This window comes from Gracilinanus agilis, chromosome 6 (genome assembly GCF_016433145.1).
Source record: "Gracilinanus agilis isolate LMUSP501 chromosome 6, AgileGrace, whole genome shotgun sequence".
Taxonomy (NCBI): domain Eukaryota; kingdom Metazoa; phylum Chordata; class Mammalia; order Didelphimorphia; family Didelphidae; genus Gracilinanus; species Gracilinanus agilis.
The window spans coordinates 172,621,287-172,641,041 of record NC_058135.1 but is presented as its reverse complement, the minus strand read 5'-3'; the positions used below and the strand labels follow the sequence as shown (position 1 = coordinate 172,641,041).

Sequence of the window (19,755 nt, the reverse complement as noted above, 5' to 3'; positions counted from 1 at the left end):
GATAGTATGATTTAGTGGATAGAGGGATGGCCTGGGAGTCAGTTAGACTCACTTCTAAAATAGATTACCAGGTAATTGTAAGTTATAGAGAATAGTAGATCTTTTTAAGTTGAGGAAATTTCCATAGTGGGTGTTCTCTACACTGATGAAATCAGGAATTTGTACCAAAAATTTTTTTAAAGAACTCTATAGTTTATCTAACAATATTAGTCTACTATGTGAAATAAATAGCCCTTGAATAGTATATTTTAAAAAATGCAGATTTTTCTGATTACTAATTGAGACATCCTAAATGTATAATATAATTCCTTTCTCTTAGTAATCTCAAATCATCACATTTGGCTGTGACTTCTTTTGTATTTTTTGCTTTGAAAAATTTCATCAGCTTTTTATTACAGACTCCTAAAGTGTTCAAAGTTGATATTCCTAAAAATCTTGGTTAATTTTGGGAAGCTGGCATCCTTAATTAGAGTGCTTTGATTATGACTCTATAATGCAGCCTAATTATTTCATCAATGACACCTGGCTCAACTAACATTTTGACTAGGAAATATTAATTCATAAAATATGTCATAAATAAGTGAAAAATGAATAACCTTATCCTAATAAAATATATAGCAATTGCTATATGTATATATAACAATATATAATTGTTATATGTATATGTGTATATATGTTCTATGTATGTATGTATGTATATATGTATATAACATACACAAACCTGGGAGACTGGAAAGATAATGGTGTCCTCAACAGAAATAGGGATGAAATCACAGCACAAATCATAAAGAGAAATCTTGAGCATGATGTTATGTTGCTTTCATCTATTTTGAATAGCATGGGAATAATGAAATGAAAGGGTAACGTTTCCATTTGATGGCATTAATGAGTGGCAGAATGAAATTCAAAAAATGGAGACCCCCCCATGTCCTTGTGACATGCTTATGCATTTCCCCTCATATGTGTATGTGTATCTGGGAATTAACTAAGGACTAAAATGATATTGAGTGGAAAATAATGATAAGTAAATTCTACTTCTTTTTATACTTATGTATTATATATTCCTGAAATAAGGTCTCAAAGGATATTTCAATGGAGCCAATTTAAATTCTGGAAGTTTCTATCAAGCTAAAAACATCTCCAACTGCATCCGCTATCCAAGGACCAGCCTCACTAACTATACTACATCATCATTATGTTGGCCACAAGAAGATGAATTATTTAACCATGGCAACAACGGAAATAAATCTAAGTTTTAAAGTGTTTTTAACTCCTTCAACTTTCACAATGGCAATGGTAAAGAATGAGAAAAGAAAGCAAGAGGGTTCTTGGAAACATTTTTTTTTGTAGACCATCTATAATCATTAACATGACTATGGGAACTCTGAATATAAAATCTTTGCCTGACAATCAATAAATTTTCATATTAATTGGAAAATCGAACCCACTCAGTATTAACATCCCTCATCATAAACCAAATCAGAAAATTCAAGAAAGCAGCTAAAGGGCAGGATGGCTCAGAGGTTCTCTTTGGAGAATCTAACATAGGAATTGGTTGAGTTGGTTTCATTCTATGCTCAAAGGCAATTAAAATGATAATTTCACAAGACATTTGCTCATCTTATCTTGTAGTTTTCAAAATGAACATCAGCAAAAAGGGCACAAAGACGTTAATTGCAATTTATGCTTAAACATCTGCTTCAGAGAATAAAGAGGCAAAGAAATTCTACTAAGAAACTGACAAATCTCTACAACTTAATAACAGTATATGCTTTTAAAAGAAGAGATTCGAATGATAATAGGCAAGCATTGAGACATCACAAAATTAGCTACTTATATGAATATGTAGGAAATGAATGATGTCTTACTGACATGAGGCATCATATTAAAAGCAGTAGTTTTTACTCTATTGGATTATTAATGAATTAAAAGTGAAAATCAAGATCAAATTAGAGGAAAGTAATAAGGGGGTGAAAATATTGCATACAATTGTAAGCAATTAAACCTGACCAATTCAACAGGTCAGTAATGTTACATGATGGGAAATGGAAAAAAAAAGACCAAGATATTGACTTTAAAAATATCATTCCCTTTATAAGCTTAACCATTTAAAAAACAAATCTGTCTTGGCCCTGTCATACATTTTTCTTAATAATTTTAATAAAAACACAAAAAGTTTTTGTCAACTTTGTTGATTAATCTTGGAAGTCTGTCTGACAGGTTCAATGACAATGTCAGCATCAACCAAAGATTGCGACTGATATAAAATTTGATAGATCCAACTGTAAAGTTCTATGCTTGAGCTCAAAAATTAACTAAATAAATATAAAATGGGAGAGATTTTACTGGAATACAATTCATATGAAAAACTTCTAGCAGTGAAATGTTATCTTCTTTCCCCCCACCCTGAAAAAGGATTATGTTGTAATGAAATTATAGGTATCATTAAGAGAAGTATAGCATCTAGAAGAAAGGTAAAGTGAAAATCCCATTGTAGATTGCTCTGGTCATGTCATTTATTGATATTTGAGTTCAGTGCTGGATACCACATTTAAATAGGAAATTGGCAAGCTGCAGTATATCCAATACAGAGTGCATAGGAGAGTGAGGATGCTGGAGTCCCTGACATACTAGCATCTTTTGAAAGAGCCAGTGGCATTTAATATAGAGAAGGAAAACTCTAACAGACCATTATAATTGTCTTTGTCTTTGAGTTTTATACTCTATCTTTTAGTTAAACTGGCCTACTTGCATTTCCCTTAATTCAGCTCCCCATTTCTAATCACTGTATATTTCTATATACTGTTTTCCATTCAGGGAATAAATTTTGCAGTTCCTTATCAAATTCCTCATTTCCATTGAGATTTAGTTCATATTCTATCCCCTACTGTAAGTCTTTCTGATTCCTTTGATTTTTAGTGCCCTCTACTTCCTCTTCAAATTATACATAAAATTATCTTTTTGACATCTCCTTACCTCTCACCACAACCAGTGATATGTAAACTCTTTAAATGAAGGGGATATTTTTCATTTTGTGCTTTTATTACCAGTATTTCACACATCATAGACACACAAAAAATTATTGTTGGATTAGATTAGATATGCTATCATATTAAAGATGTATTGGAATTGATCTATATGGTCTAAGAAGGCAGAACAAGGAACACTGTGTAGAAGTTGTAGACAGGATGACTTAGGCTTCATGAAAATGAGTTGCAAAGAAGTAAATTTAGGCTTATATGAGGAGATATTTTTAAAAACCAGTGTTCCAAAGTGTAATGGGCTGCCTCAAGAGATTGTGAGTTCTTGGAGGTTTTTCAGTAGAGACTGGATGACTGTATTTTGGGTATATTAACCTAGGGATTCCTTTCATATATAGATTGGACTAGATAGCTGCTGATTTCCATTCCAACTTTTGATTCTGTGATTCTTCTCTAATCCTGGGAATTCATTCCTCCATGTGTACCTATTAACTCACTCATTCTTAAAGAACTAGCTTAAATGCCACATCTGTCATGAAGCCTTTCCTATCTCCCCCTAACTGATTTCCTTTTTTTCAGTAGAATTTTAGATTAAAATTGACATTTATTAAGTTCCTGTTTTGTGCAGGGCATCATGCTATATCATTAGTAGAAATATAAACTTTTGATAAACTAGCATATAACTTATATGTCTAGTGAGTAAGAAGAATTAGGAAAATCTTAATACAGAAAAGAGCTTTTCTCTCATTGAACTCATGTTGAATTAGATTACATTTGAACTTATATGAGTAGAGAGAATTTAAAAAATCACCAGAAAAATACACTAGTGCATCAGAAAGGTATGAAACAAAACTGTGTCCTCCTTTCTGATGGGAAGTGATGGTCGGGGAAATCTTCAAGGAGATAATTTTCTTAAGATCTCAAATAGCATTTTGTACCTTCATTAATGTACTTAAAATACTACTTGACATTAAATCTACTTATCTGTGAACATCTTATTTTCCCAGCTTAGCTTATAAGCACCTTGAGGGCAGGGGACATATTTTATTTGTTTTTGTATATCCTTCCTATGTCATGCAACACCAAGAGTCAAGCTGTATAGAAAATATTTAATGAATATTGATTGAATGAATAAATCCAGCTCAGGTTCAGTGTGAAGCTGTGGAAAAGAACAGAAAAGCTTTATGAGTACTTTGGCGCATTCATTTTATTTGTAGTCATTTCAGCATCTTTCCTTCCACAGGAGAGAAATGAGGCACATTCTTTCATTACTGCCTTAGTGCGGGCTGCCCTGATCCCCAGAGGTTTTCCCATTTCAATTTTTGCTAACTCTTAAAAGAAACAGAATGTAGCAGAACTAAAATATTATTGGTCATTAGTGAGTTTTTCCCTCTAATGTGTCACAGTATTTTCATTACCTTCAAACTTACTTTATTACACATTAGGTATGTTAGGACCAAATTCCAGCTAAACCATCAACAATTTTTAATGGGTTGCTTCTTCTTATACGCATTTTCTATATCACTGCATATTCATTCATTGCATTTCTGACATATTAACTCAACATTTCTCTCAGGTGATTAAGGATGCATGAAGCATTTAGGATATACTGAAGTGAAAAGAAACCAAGACACCAGATGGCTACAAATCACTCTAGCAAATGCCTTCTGATAGATTACACATCCTTTACAGCTCAGCTTAAAATCCACCAACTTCACAAAGCCTTCTTTCTTTCTCCTCTAACTAAGGGTGTTCTGAAATCGCTCAGCATTTATTAAGTGACTGTTATGTACCAATGAATCTATTAATTAATAAATATTTTAAGGAATACTGTGCTATTCATGCCTTGCCTTCACAGGGCTGATATTCTTCATGGGAAATAAAATATACACATAAATATTTACAAAATAGGTGTAAAGTTATTTTGCAAGTAAGAGCAGTAACAAGGATGGTGAAAGGAAAAGGCCTTATTTATAAGGTGCCTTTTGAGCTGAGCTTTATTTAAGTTGAGCTTTCTTTAAGCTATAAATTCTTAGAGGCAGAGGTAAAGAGGGAATGCATGTTGGGCTCATATATAAAGGGGCAGAGATGGACTATTGAAGGTAATGTGTTCAGGTACAGCACCTTATTACAATGTGTAGCTCATTTTAAACTTAGGAGACAGTTTTTGGTCCCTAAAGACCCTTTGGTTTTCTTCTCTTCAACTTTAGGAATTTTGTCTTAGATGAAGTTGAGTCTCAATTGCTCTGACTCTTAGTTCTGAAAAAATCCTAGTACCTAGGCAGAATGTATGTTCTCTGTCTAACCTTATGTTTCAAATTTCTAAACACTGGCTTCTTTGTGACTGAGGCAAACTTAGTTTACTATAACATTTGGCTAACAAAATAACATTGTTACAGCTTCTATGGTTGGGCAGGCATAAAAAAAGAGCAAGTTGAGGAAAGAACCTGATTTTTGCTTGGGATTTCCTTCAGCCTGAATCCTCCTGTAAGAGATGCCCATAGAACCTTCCTCAATATTGCCCTTAACAGCTGTAGCTAATTCTTCCCATTTCTCCATGTTCGCTCTAACCCATGGAATTCAGATGTTCAGAATCTTTTCTTTCCTGCCTTGGAGATAGCATCTCCCCTGGATACAAAGTGCTTGGAGAAGGAGCCAGTTTCTTTCATACACAGAACAGATACACACATACGTATAGGTATATATTTACATATAAGGAAGTATATAAGCTCTGTTTACACTTAGATCTGATTATATGATTTAATATTTAACAAGTATTTGTAGCTAGTCAAGGCATCAGAACTAAATGGAGCTGTTTCAGCCTCATCTTTGCATGGGGAACAAATAGGTCAATTTGGCTGGAAAATAGAATAGATGGTGGGAACTCCTGTTTAATCAGTCTGCAATTGTAGCCTCTAGACAGATTGTGGGGACTTTAACTGTAAAAGGGGTTTTGTATTTAATTGTAAGCTCCATGAAGACTGACACTATACTTGTTATAATTTTTTAAATTTCTCAGCCTTAGAGTGACTTTTAAGTCATGGTCACTTAGCAAACATAGAGTCATGAAAGGAAGCAGAACTGTTCTTCATTCTGTATCTTATTAATGGATGACTTTAATTGACAAACCACCATGGCTTAATTACGAAGTAATTTCAGTTCTTCCCCCCGCCTCTTCCTGGTATACTGAGTTATCAGTGTGTTGTGTGCGCACACACGTCTTCCTTCCTTTCAGAAAAGATTCCTGTATAACAAGGTTAACATTTAATTTTCTTAAATACTAACTATGTTGGTTTTCTTTTTTTCTTTTTTCCTCGTGTTTATAGGGTGCTGAGAAAATTTTGTCAATGAATGAGTCAGGCGAACTGCAAGATCTCTTAACTAAAATTGAGGTAATTGTAATTTTAATAAATTATTTATTTCAAAGCACAGAGTAAAGGTATTTTAATTGACTCCCTTCTCAGATTATGTTGTCTACCACATTATGAATGTAAGCTTCTTTGGGGAAGCTACTAACTCTTATTATTGTTATTGCTTTTTCTTTTTTATTTATATCCCCAACTCTTAATCTACTGTCTTGCACATAATAGGCACTTCAAAAATATTTGTTTAATTGAATTTAATTCATAGTAAGACGTGGGGGGAGGAATTACATATGTGTAAACATGTACATACATATACACAATATGCTGTGTGTATAGTTATTATATATAAATACAAATAACATACACATTATTTATACACACACACACATACCACATACCTGCATGCATATATCACATCTACTTGAAGGTAGAGATAATTTCAGTTTGGTCTTTGTTTCCTCAGGACTAAGAACAATATCTTGTATACAGAATATGTTTACTAAATGTGTGTTGAATAGTTTGCAGAACAATATTGTTTCCCCTAGAACACACTGCCTTGTGAAAGCCCTGACCTCTGCTTGTGCCTCTGAGAAACATATAAAGGTGATGTAGGATACCTTTATGGAAGGGGCACCATGTCTCCCTAGTCCTACTGATTTACTCTCAGCTTTCAAGAAGATGGTTTCTGGGTTCAGAGGAGAAGCACAGCTGGTATGCAGAAAACCAACCAGTTCCCTTAAGAGGCTGGGGTGGTTGATCTTTTCTCTCTTTCTGTAAACATGAGAAGAGCTTCTTCTTCTTGGTTAATGAAAGTCTAACCTTCCATTTCATCTCTGGGAGAACCAGGTGATTATTTCCATATAACACCCCTTGTAGTTCATCCCTGATTCATAGGCTTTATTTCCTTGAACTTTTAAAAGCAGGTCACTTCAGAGTCTGCCTGTAGAATATCTGATCTTTTTTTCATACGACAGAAGTATTTTGTTCAGCAGAGTTCAACACAACTCTTGGATTGAGAAGATAAGGTCAGAGAGAGGCATATAAAATGGCTCGATACTGAGAATTCATCACAAAAATAAGGATATTTCTGTGAATAAATCCTGTCTAGATGTGGCTGGTGGCTCTACAAAATCAATTCCTAGAGATTTTCAGTATGTATTTAATCACCATTGGATAGATAATCATTTTCTAGGATGGCCTAGATCCTTATATGGCTTAGTATTGTCAGTGGCTCTCACTCCCTCTTATACTCTATATCTACATTGAATTATTTGGAATTTCTGAAAAATACAGGAATATTTTACAATAGAAGTGTGACTTCACTAGACTTCTTATTTTCTCCAGAATCAACATAACATAGTGCTCTATAAACAGTAACTACTTAATTAATATTCACAGGAGGATAGGGTTTAGAGCTGGAGATAGCCTTAGCATTCATCTTGTCCAATCTCAAATCTTATAAATGAGGTTAAGGAAGTCCCAGGAGCTAAATGGTTTGCTACACTGATCATGGTAGCCAATGGGAAGATGCAGGATTCAAAGAATATAGTAAGTTCAAGAGCTTGGGGATCTGAAGTCACAGGGCATGAATTCAAATCCCTTCTCAACCACTTACTACCTGCTTGATCTTGGGCAAGCCACTTTTTATCTACCTTAACTTTCTCATCTCTAAAATGATGGGATCAATGAACAATGAAGGCCCTGCTACTTTACATCAATGACCATGTTAAAAATCAGTCTTCTAACTATGAATACAACACACTTTCTACTATATGAGGCTTGTTATGATTATACTTAATTAGCCAAAATACTTAATTACCTATGTTCCCAACCATCTATCAAATAGGATTGCCAAGTGCGAAGTGCTTTTGAAGAATATCATTATTCCAAATGATTGCATAGAGTTTAATTCATGTCTTGTTGCATGGAAATACCAGATGTTTATAATGTCTCCACATCAATGAAGCATTGACAATGTGTGTATGTATAGTGACTCTCCTTAAAGATGAAAATGTATTTTAAAATCAGATATTAATTTATGATTATAAAGTCTCTCAGAGGGATTCTAGTGGAAAGATGAGTGTCTGGGGTTCTGTCGAGAATGTCAAATTTTAGAGGTTGCTTAAGGCATTTGTACTGTTTCAGGAGGTAGAAGTTGGGTCATGCATGCATGAGAAAATAATTAGTTAAAAAGAATTACCAAGCAGCATGCTTTTTCCTCTGTAGTGATCCCATTCCAGATGAGTTCCTCTTTTACCCATCCCAATCCTTCAGTGAACAGCAGTTGTTTGTCAGTTGCATGGTATCCCAGGGTTCCTCTCTCTCCCACTACAAAAGTCTTGTATTTTTAAGGCTGAGATCTAGAGGTCCTCATTCTCCTTTTCCTTCCTCTTCTCAACTCAGTTTAATCTTAAAAGGTTATTTGAGGATATCTTTTATACAGCTGGTCATTTTGTGATCCTTGCCCTTGGCACCCAATGTGTTCATTACAGCTCTGTTATTGGGAACCTAAACTAAAAGGTAGACTATGAAGTGTCTAAGAGAGGTTCTTAGGGGGACCCTAGGAATTTATTCCATAAATATATTGTCTAAAGTGAACACATCTGGGAATAGGCTATGAATCTCACCAGCAGCTGATACTATTTCTACTTTGAAAAGATTAAATGGAAAGGTAAAATCCCTATCCCCCAATCCCTTTCAGAGGAGCATAGGGCTACCATGTTCTGGTGAACAAGGGCTAGATCGCACATCCTTCTTAAGGGCAGAGGAGCAAAGTGTCAGCCCTGACTTAAAAGAAGGGTAACCCAGAAACCACTCCAGACAAAGACAAAGCTCATTAGGAATTACAAATCAAATAGGGGAAGAGGGGGAATAGTAAGGGAATCTGAAGCAGTAGTTAAAAGCCAAGAAAATCACTGCAAAGTTACACAATGGTAAGTGGTAAATGTTGTCATAGTAGTAGTAGTTTTTGTTTTAAAATAAAAACCATTAGCTTTTGTCTTAGAATCAATGCTATGTATTGGTTCTAAGACAGAAGAGTGATAAGGGCTTAGGCAGTGGGGATTAAGTGACTTGCCCAGGGTCACACAAGCTAGGAAGTGTCTGAAGCCAGATTTGAACACAGGCTCTCCCATCTCTAGGCTTGGACGGAATTTGTTTTATATGACTTCCTTGCACATTCATTTCACCGGAGCATTGTACCAGCCACAGTCACTCTTAGTGGTTCACTTTGTCAGTGTTTGCCATGATCCCAGATTGGGTTCTTGTTGTCATACTGTGCTCTGGTTCAAAGAAGTTTGCTACTGAATCCAAACTAAAGAGTTTATTTTTTTTGTTAGAAATACCAGAAAACTCTAATCTTAATATTATTTGCACCTGTAGCAGATGAGAGCCTCTGTTTTACTACTTCATATAGGCAGGAAGCCAAGAGGCACAGTGGTTAGAGCATTGGGTCTGGAATCAGGAAGACCTGAATTCAAATCCAGCCTCAGACACTGATTATATGTGTGACCCTAGGTAAGTTCCTTAACATTTCTGCCTCAGTTTCCTCAACTGTAAAACTGCTCCTACTCTGCACAGATGTTTTAAGGGTAACTAAAGCAAATGAAAAATTTCATCTATACACATTGGGTAAAAAAAAGTAAAAATAAAGATAGAGAATATGAAGATCTCTAGGGTGTATATAGCACCTTAAATACAGTGACTTAGATAGGACAGTAACTCAATAAAAAATCAATAAACCAGACTGCATCATTCCTAGGTCCGAGTAATTTTGAGAATATAAAAAAATCAGACATTCAAATGTTTAATAAGTGTGTCTTGCCATTCTCATACTGTTTGTAATTTGTAGATGCAGGTGGGCTTTTCATTACTTAACAAATGCATTCCTAAAAACTTTTGTATAGATGAACTCAAAATATTAGTGCAAGCACTTTGTATGGGATACTTTTTGATTTGTTAAATAAAATAAAATGTTTTTTTTCATGGTCTAAGTCCTACTGTGATATTTATAGACTGAAAATCTTCCCCAAAAGGAAAGGCAGAATGTGTAAATAGAAATATTTTAATGAGTAAAAATCTATATCTATATCTTTATATCCTAAAAAATATAGCCTAAAATAAAATTTAACAGCCTAAAACTACACTAAGATTTTTGGGACACCTTGAATAGGTTTAATATTTCAAAAATCAAATGATTTCCCCAAAGAATTAATTTGATCACTTTAGGTATGTATCCTTTGATTTTGAAGCAAAGTATCCATGTGACAATGTTGAATAGAATTAACTATCTGTCCGACCTTAGGCAAGTTTCTTGACCTTTCTGTCCTTTCATTACCACCTATATAAAATAAGAATGCCTCCTATTGAGTATGACAAATATCTAAGGATGAAATATGTATAAAATGTTTAGAAAGTTATAAAGCACTTGCTCCAATGGATGAGATGTCATATGAGTACACTTAGGATTCTTCAATAGAGAGTGCCTTCTAACACGGAACTTTTAAAGTTAATCCTCTACTTCTGCTCATTGCTTCCCCACTTTTCTATCAAAGGCTAATTTGGGCAAACTTAATAATTAAAGGATGATCTCATTAACCTTTTATTAAAATGAATAGTCCTCTTTTAATGCAATTGGTTCTCTCCACACGATAAATCCTTTTAATCTAGATTTTTATATATTGGTTTTTTTCAAGTAGAGCCAATCTAACTTAATTTAATATTTAGCGATTGTAAAACACTTCCCCACACATAAACTCTATGATTAATTTTGCAACAATATTATTATCCCTGTTTTTTTATATGAAGAAATTGATGTTCACAGAAATGATGTAACATTTTCCACCTTATCCACATTTTGACCAGCCTGATCCCTCTCCTAGAGGTATAATTATTGGCCAATAATTGGAACTCTTTTTGTTTTTTTGAACTCTCACCTTACTTCCTAGAATCAGTACTGTGAATTGGTTTTAAGGTAGATTATTAGTAAGGGCTAGACAGTAGGGGTCAAGTGACTTGCCCAGGGTCACACAGCTAGGGAGTGTCTGAGGCCAGATTTAAACCAGGACCTCCCATCTGTGAACCTGGCTCTCAATCCACTGAGCCACACAGCTGTCCCCTCTTCTTCTCTTATTCTGAGTGATTTTGTTTGTAAGAAAGTGAGTTGGACAGGAAAGAAGGAAAAGCAATATGATGCTTAGCAGGGTTTTAACCTACTTCTCAAATTCCTGGTATATTGTGGTGAGTTTGTCAAAAAGTGTGCTTTATGATATCATTGACTTCCAACTACTATTGGTGTAGGGAATTAAAAGCCTGGGGGCACCGTATATTTTAACGCTTTTCCCACCTTTTTCTTTTTTTCTTTTTTTTTTCCATGTGCTTCCAGAGAGTTCAGCATCCACACGAATGTCCTTCCTGTGGGGGCTTTGGCTTCCTTCCCTGTTCAGTGTGCCATGGAAGCAAGATGTCAGTGTTTCGGAACTGCTTTACAGACTCTTTCAAAGCCCTGAAATGCACAGCTTGTAATGAAAATGGACTGCAGCGCTGTAGAAGTTGCATAAGTTAAAAGTGTCTTCCAATACAGAGCCTCATTTTATTAACACCACTCAAGAGTTTGTTATATTCTTTTTTAATCGTTATGTTTATGGGATAATTAATAAACTTTATTTGTAATAATCCTTGAATATTTGCTGAAATTACTGAAGTCAGTGTTTTCCTAAGCATAAAAAGAGTCTATACTGTTCACAGAATGCCTGAGGCTGAGTTTTCTATTTCATCACTGAGAAGGTAATGATGATCAGTGCCTAAAACTATTCACAAAGTGAGTGTTATTTGACAAACACTCATTTTTTTTAAACCCTTACCTTCCGTCTTGGAGTCAATACTGTGTATTGGTTCCGAGGCAGAAGAGTGGTAAGGGTAGGCAATGGGGGGGTCAAGTGACTTGCCCAGGGTCACACAGCTGGGAAGTGTCTGAGGTCAAATTTGAACCTAGGACCTCCTATCTCTAGGCCTGGCTCTCAATCCACTGAGCTACCCAGCTGCCCCCTGACAAACACTCATTTTAAAGCTTATGCATAATACCCAAGATCAGAAGGCACACTCCCTGGGGGAACACCCAAGCTCTTTTTGGCTCCCAGAGACCTCCTCCTCTTTATTTCTTTTTCCCTGCTGTGTGTGTGGCAATATTTGGCTCTGAAGCCCAAGGATTTTAATGTGAATTTATGCACTTGAGTGAATACCACTTATTTGGGGAAACATCTCTTCATTCTATCCCAGCTACTTGAGAGGAGGTTGTTCACATAAAAGCATAATCACACGAAGTTCATTAATAATACTAACTAGAAAGGAATGAAACAAATAAATGAATGAACCCAGCATAGTCCTTTCACCCCATTCCAACTTTTCCAAATAGAGGGAGATTCCTATGTCAGGAGGCAAGCCAAAACCTGAGAGCTTAGTTCTTTCCTTTGATTTTTAGCTCACCAAAATATCTCTCAAAGAGTCAGTGTCTAATCAGGGATAGGAATTCTGGCACTGAGAGCCTTTCAGTTTGTTTAAAAAAAAACAAAACACCCCTTATCTTCAGGCTTAAAAGCAATACAATGCCTTAGTTCTAAGGCAAAAGAGCTATCAGGGGGTCAAGTGATTTGTCAAGTGTCACACTGCTAGGAAGTATCTAAGGCCAGCTCTTTACCCAGAACCTCTCAATTCTCTAAGCCACCTAGCTGCCCCTTGTCTTGAGGTGACTTGGGCCAGCACCATTGGCAATATGGATTAGATGCTGATTGCTTCTTCCAGGGCACCTTTTATGGGGAAAACCAGGGGAGTTACCTTAAATATTAAATGTGGGTCCAGAAGGGTGTGTAGGAGACAAAAGATGGGAATTAACAAGTTAGGGAGACTGGGTTTAACTGCCAAGGAAAATGTCTGTTAACAGAAGTGGCAGTTAGACCTAACTGTCACCCTCACCATCTAGATAAGGGGCCTGTGGAAACTAGCAAGCAAATGACAAGAGTTTGTAATGAATTTAATTAAGGGAACTATGGTAAAGGATGGGAATAGGGGTTTCTACACTTTCAGACTATGGGAAAACCACAGGGTCAGGGGAGGGACTTATCTACACTGAACTGAGACCTAAGCAAGACAGGGCCCAGAGAACAGCAGGACTGAAGTGGGTATCCTCACAGCAGAGTCCAGACTCACTTCAGCGATGTACCAGCTCCTCCAGGACCACTAGCTGTATTCTTCCAGGTGGGTAGATTCTGGGAGCTAATCCAGCCCAAGTTGACCTGCAACTCAGGTTGGGATTAATAGCCTCTACCAAAAATCTCCCACAAGTAGATGTCAATCTTCCTTCAGAATCCCAGGGAATCAGGGTACAAACTCCACTTCATCTGAGGTCTCCCAGGGTCAGTTACAACTTGTCCCAACCACTATGGTCCATCTCAGAGAGAGGTCACACTTCCTGCTTCCTCATCCCATTTAGAATTCTCCAGCCCTTCCTAAATAATAAGTAATCTTCCTGACAACACACCCCATCTCAACTTCTGCTCTTGCTGCTGTGGCTGCTAAGCTCTAGACTCTCCTCTTGTCTGTTATTCATGCGCTGATTGCATGCTTTTAGGTGTGGGTTGTGCCCAGTGAGTAGAGTCATACTCTTAAAATCTAACTTTACTACCTCTGGAGGCTTAGTAGCTGGATAGCTCCCAGCCAAGCACCATCTTGCCTCTCTTTTTCCTTCACCAAAGTTTAAACTGCCCAGTATTGCTATATTCTTTTCTCCATGTCCCCCTTTTAAAACATTCATCCTTCATCTTGGCTTGGAGCTTGGTAATCAGGACTAATGGGTTTCCTCCTTTTCCAGGTGAGCCTGATTATTTTCTCACCAGGAAAATTTGAAGTAGGAGTGAGCATCTCTGAAGGTATTATCTTAAGTGTCATTAATTGGGATAGAATAGACACAGGTAATTAGCTCAACTACATAATGCAAGCTTATATAGAGACACTCAAACTATCACATAGACACTAGAATTGCATTAAGCTAGTGTTTGGGACAGAACATAATAGCAAACAGAAATATTTCATATCTAAGATTAAGAACAAAAATTGTTTTATATATTATTATTTTTTTGTTTTGTTTTTATATTTTTAAACTCTTAACTTCTGTGTATTAGTTCCTTGGTGGAAGAGTGGTAAGGGTAGGCAATGGAGGTCAAGTGACTTGCCCAAGGTCACACAGCTGGGAAGTGTCTGAGGCCAGATTTGAACCTAGGACCTCCCGTCTCTAGGCCTGGCTCTCAATCCACTGAGCTACCCAGCTGCCCCTATATATTATTTTTTATTGATTAATTAAGAAAAATTTTCCATGGTTCCATGATTCAAGTTCTTTCGCTCTCCTCCTCCTAACCCCCTCCCATAGCCAACATGCAGTTCCACTGGGTTTTACATATATCATTGATCAAGACCTATTTCCATATCATAGATATATGTACTAGGGTGATTGTTTAGAGTCTACATCCCCAATCATATCCCCATCAAACCATGTGATCAAGCAGTTGTTTTTCTTCTGTTTTTCTCCTTGGTTTCTATTCCCACAGTTCTTTCTCTGGATGTGGATGATGTTCTTTCTCAGAAGCCCCTCAGAGTTGTCCTGGATCAATTCATTGCTGCTAGTAGAGAAGTCCATTACATTCAATTGTACCACAGTGTATCCATCTCTGTATGCACTGTTCTGGTTCTGCTCCTTTCATTCTGCATCAGTTCCTGGAGGTCATTCCAGTTCACATGGAATTCCTCCAGTTCATTATTCCTTTTAGCACAATAGTATCCCATCATTAACAGATACCACAACTTGTTCAGCCATTCCCCAATCAAAGGGCATCTCCTCATTTTCCAATTTTTTGCCACCACAAAGAGCGTGGCTATACATATTTTTGTACAAGTCTTTTTTCCTTAACTCTTTGGTATCAAAGGGAAAGCAGTCTTTTAAAGCTCTTTGGGCATAAAGAACAAAAATTTCATGCAGTGTAATTTTAGAGTGACAGGCAGCTAGCTAGCCAGAAGGGTCTGGATTCAAATTTGGCATCACATACTTCCTACCTGTGGGACCCTAGCCAAGTAATTTAAGTGCAATTGCCCAGCTTCTTACTGTTCTTCTGCCTTAGAATCTATACTTCCTATTGATTCTAAAGCAGAAGGTAAGGGATTTAAAGAAAATACAATTATATAGTGGCTAGATATATAAATGACATGCAGAAACAGAGAATATGTGCATTTACCTGCAAGTCATGGCATACTAGCATAAATAGGAAAGAAAGATAATACAGTAAGAAAACAACAGAGACCCTAAATAATGCAAAACAATGTTATACATGCCTGCCTAAAAAAGCACACAATAAATGCAAGTATGCACTACAAATGGTATATTTTGTCAATATGGGTAAAGACTTTCCATTTCTTTTCATGAACTATTAGTAAGTTTGTCAAGTGACTTAATCGACTTATCTTGTAGCCTCTTCAGTTTGGGAATGGATAGCCAAAAGAGCCTCGCCTAGCACTGTTTCCAAGTTCTAGGACCTAATTCCCAGAAGGCCCAACAATCAATGGCCAGAAAATGGTGTTTTTTTTTTTTTGTTCCAGTCTTCCTTCCCACTTTCCAGCTCCCTTTTATGTGTTGGTTTTCTCCCCAACAAGAATGTAAGCTCCTTGAGGGCAAAGACTCTTTAGCAAGCTTTCATTTGTCTCACTGGCACTTAGCATAATGCCTGACACATAGTAAGCATTTAATAAATATTTTATGTATATATATATATGTATATATTTTAATTAATTATATATGTTATATGGATATAAAATATTTTGACATAGGCACTCTACACACAGATATATATGTGTATGTATATGTATACTCATACTCTGGGGGATACATGAGTAAGTATTATTTATATGTATATGTATAAAATATAATATTTATCCACACATTTCTAGTGGATACCTTAGCAGCTATGTGGGACAGTGCCTTGAGTGGGGAAAATTATCTTCCTGAGTTCAAATCTGGATCAGAGAGTGACTAGCTGTGTGACATAACAGAATCTTGCTTACATCCTTTTTGTCTCCTTCCATCCATAAATTTTTTTTTCTGCTCAAGATCCAATGGCTTGATGGTATTTGCTTTCCAAATATGCAACACTTCCATCAGAACACATGCTTTGCCTAGACCTTTTTGACAGTCTGGAGAAACCAAGAACCCCTTCTCAGTATAATGTGTTTAAATGCATTAATTAAAATACAAATGATTACAAAGAAAACCAATTGCACTGAAATACAGCTAACAAAATATGTATATTTTCAATGTTTTTTTTAATAGACCCCCAGGTTAAGAATGACTATTCTAGTTATTGCCTGCCTGTAGGGACAGGAAAATCTGTCAAGTATCCAGTAATCAATCAGGTAATATCTTCAAAGTCAGAGATGAAAATGCTTTTCAGAACACAACTGCTTTCTGGTAGCACATAAGAGTCTGGTTTATCCCCTTCATGTGGCGTGTCTTGATGAGCTTAGCATAGGCACACTGTAGATTTTCTGCACTGTCTGATTGCCTCTTTGAACCTCGCAAGCATTCCAGCTCTATACTTTAAGCTCCCTTGATTTCACACCACTTGCTGGATTGAGGGCGAGCCCTCTAAGGCTTCATTAGACTCCAGAGGTTCTTTATTTCATTCACCTGCCATTGCTCTCATGTTTCCATAGCCTATCCTCTCCAGAGCTTTAATGGTTCCTCTCCAGGGCAATATAGACTCTCTTGAGGATTTTAAAATTTGGTGATGTAGTAGCCTTAAACTGACATTTGGCTGACTTGCTCTCCATGTCTAGGTATTGATTTTATATAGGAGTCTCACTACATCTTCTGACTATCTCTTCTTTTATAGGTGAGCCAATAATTTCCTCCTCCTCCTCTTTCTCTGATGAAGGGTCTATACCAGGGATTGGCAACCTTTTTGGCCATGACAGCCATAAACGCCTGCGGAAAGGAGGAGGATGGAGGTGGAAGGTGCTGGAATATGGGGCCAGGGCTGAAGGGCCCCCTGGGGCACATCCTGGGGCTCTGCCTGGACTGGCCGGTCAGGAGGTGGAGCCAGATATAGCTGGAGAGCCATACATTGCTGACCCCTGGTCTAGAGCCTGGTTAATACATTTTCTCTTCTACTCTTCTTTTTTTATATGATTCTAGAATATGCTCCTGTCTCAGATAAGACAGAATAGGCTCCATATAATCAATATTTCATAACTCCTAACCTCAATATTCATAGCCCCATTAAAGGAAACATTTATAATATGTACTCAATGCCCATAGATTCTCCTAGAATCAAAATTCTTTTGTAGGTATTCAATTTCAATGTTTTTTTTTCCTTTCACTTATGTGCTATAGATTTTTATATCTATACTGCTTATTTTAGCTTAAATTGTGATCACAAGATACATAGTAATGCAAATGATATTAGCATTTAAGGACATAATAATGACAATTAATAAGCAAAACTATACAGATTTAAGATCAAATTATAGTATTAGCATAAAGGTTAAGGTAGAATGAAAAAGAATAGTTCTATTCAAAAGGGAATTCCAACGTAGGAAACAAAACAGAAAAGGGAAAAAAAATCTCAGAAATTAAAAATTAATGAGAAATCTGTAGAATTCTAGTGAAATGAGTAGGCTTCTTTTCAGCCAATTTAAAAACCCTATCTGAAATGATCCTGAATAAGCTTTCCTGTGGAACCACCAGGGGGCACTGCTCACCAGTGCCTGACTGTATTTAATAGAAGGTGCTGATAATCAAGCCATTTTGCCCCTTCTAGCTGATAAAGGTTTATGCTTTTTAAAATAAGTGTACCTTGTGGCGTTCTAGTGATCTGAACGAGTTAATGCTGCCTATTAATTGCCTCCACAACAAGGAGTGTCTTGGGAAGAAGAAAGAAGAGAGCCTGGATTGGAGGGAAAAATATAATGCTGAATAAGTGAATGAATGAGAAAATATTATGTGCCCAAAACAGAAGAGCATGCATTGTCCTCATAAGGGTAATGCCATTAATTTTAAAAAGTTCCTTTCTAGGCAAAGGGACAGATTTAGAATTGACAATCCCAGATCTCATCAAATTGGGGTAGCAAAAGTGCTAGATGGCTTCTCAGTCCAGAAAACAAATAGAAATTTAATTTCTGTCCCCATGATGCCTATCTGGGAATAATCCAAAAGCGAATTGTGACCCAACAATATAGCTTTGTTTGACCACATAGAAATAAGCAATAGTAGTTTGGACAAGTAATCCACTGCAATTCTATGTAATTTCCTGTCTGGAGAGAAGACTTTTCAGTTGACTTTCCTTATAAATATTTCAATTTCATTAAGGAAGAAGCAAAAACAGTGTAAAGTAATTTTGGCATTCAATTAATTATTCAACCTCCCCTCCCCTAGAAATTAATTTAATAACATGTTATAGTTGTTAACAAGTTCTTTCCTCTTGCTACATCTCTTGATTTGTAATATCCTCCTGTTCTGTATTCTTCCAACCTTTTGCTTCAAGTTTAGCTTGTAAAATCTTGCCACAAAACATCAAATGTATTTGAATTCCATTGCCACTTGGGTTCCTGGACATGCTGCCGGAAATTCTTGACCATGCTGCCTATCATTCCTCTTATGTGGGTGTACATACTGCATATGTTCTGCACTTGTTAAAAAAAGTGCTGGATATCTCAGAGTTCACTTTCATAGTGATCTATTGTCAAAAATTATTTCAGAGTGAGCAAAGTCAAATTACTTAGACTTACTCTGTGGCCTACTGACCCAGGAGGAAATAGTTCCTTTTTTCTTAATCATTTTCAAGAGGCACATATTTCCCCAGCTGCCTTTCATTCCATTTAGTAAGCATTATTGCACGACTTAAGATGTAGTGTTTTCTGTCAATTGCTATTCAGTCCTCAAGGAAGAACAATTGTGGAAGAGTAATGAAGCTTCACAAAAGACAATTTAGAAAGCTACTACTATAGGATAATGGAAAGAGGATTATGCTAAGATTTGGAAAGCTCTTCTCTAGCTGACTTGACCTTCAGAGCAAAGTACTTCCTTTCCCTGAGCCTCAGTTTCCCCAGCTGTGTAATTCAATACAATATTGATTAAATTTACATCATGTAGTCTTTGTGAGGAGAGAGTGAACTTTACTTTTCTTTGATATAAAGACCCAAGTAAGAAAAATCCCTCCAGCAATGCAGATTGATACCTTCTCCATTATCTACAGTTATAGAAAGCTGCTTAGAATACAAAGAAGGCAAATGACTTTTCAGTGACAAGATGCCAGCATATGTCAGAAGAAAAGGACTTGCATCCATAGTTCTTCTTATCTCTAAGGTCAATTTTC

The 19,755-nt window shown here is 36.4% G+C and overlaps 1 protein-coding gene across 1 annotated transcript in view; it reads left to right on the top strand.

Moving 5' to 3' along the window:
- The window catches only part of GRXCR1 (glutaredoxin and cysteine rich domain containing 1), a 45,972-nt gene extending 34,063 nt beyond the window's left edge, over positions 1–11,909 (top strand). The window contains exons 3-4 of the mRNA XM_044681739.1: positions 6,308–6,373; positions 11,730–11,909. Of these exons, the coding sequence (XP_044537674.1) occupies positions 6,308–6,373; positions 11,730–11,909 (246 nt within the window). The remainder of the gene's footprint in view (positions 1–6,307; positions 6,374–11,729) is intronic.
- The last annotated feature ends 7,846 nt before the right edge of the window (positions 11,910–19,755 follow it).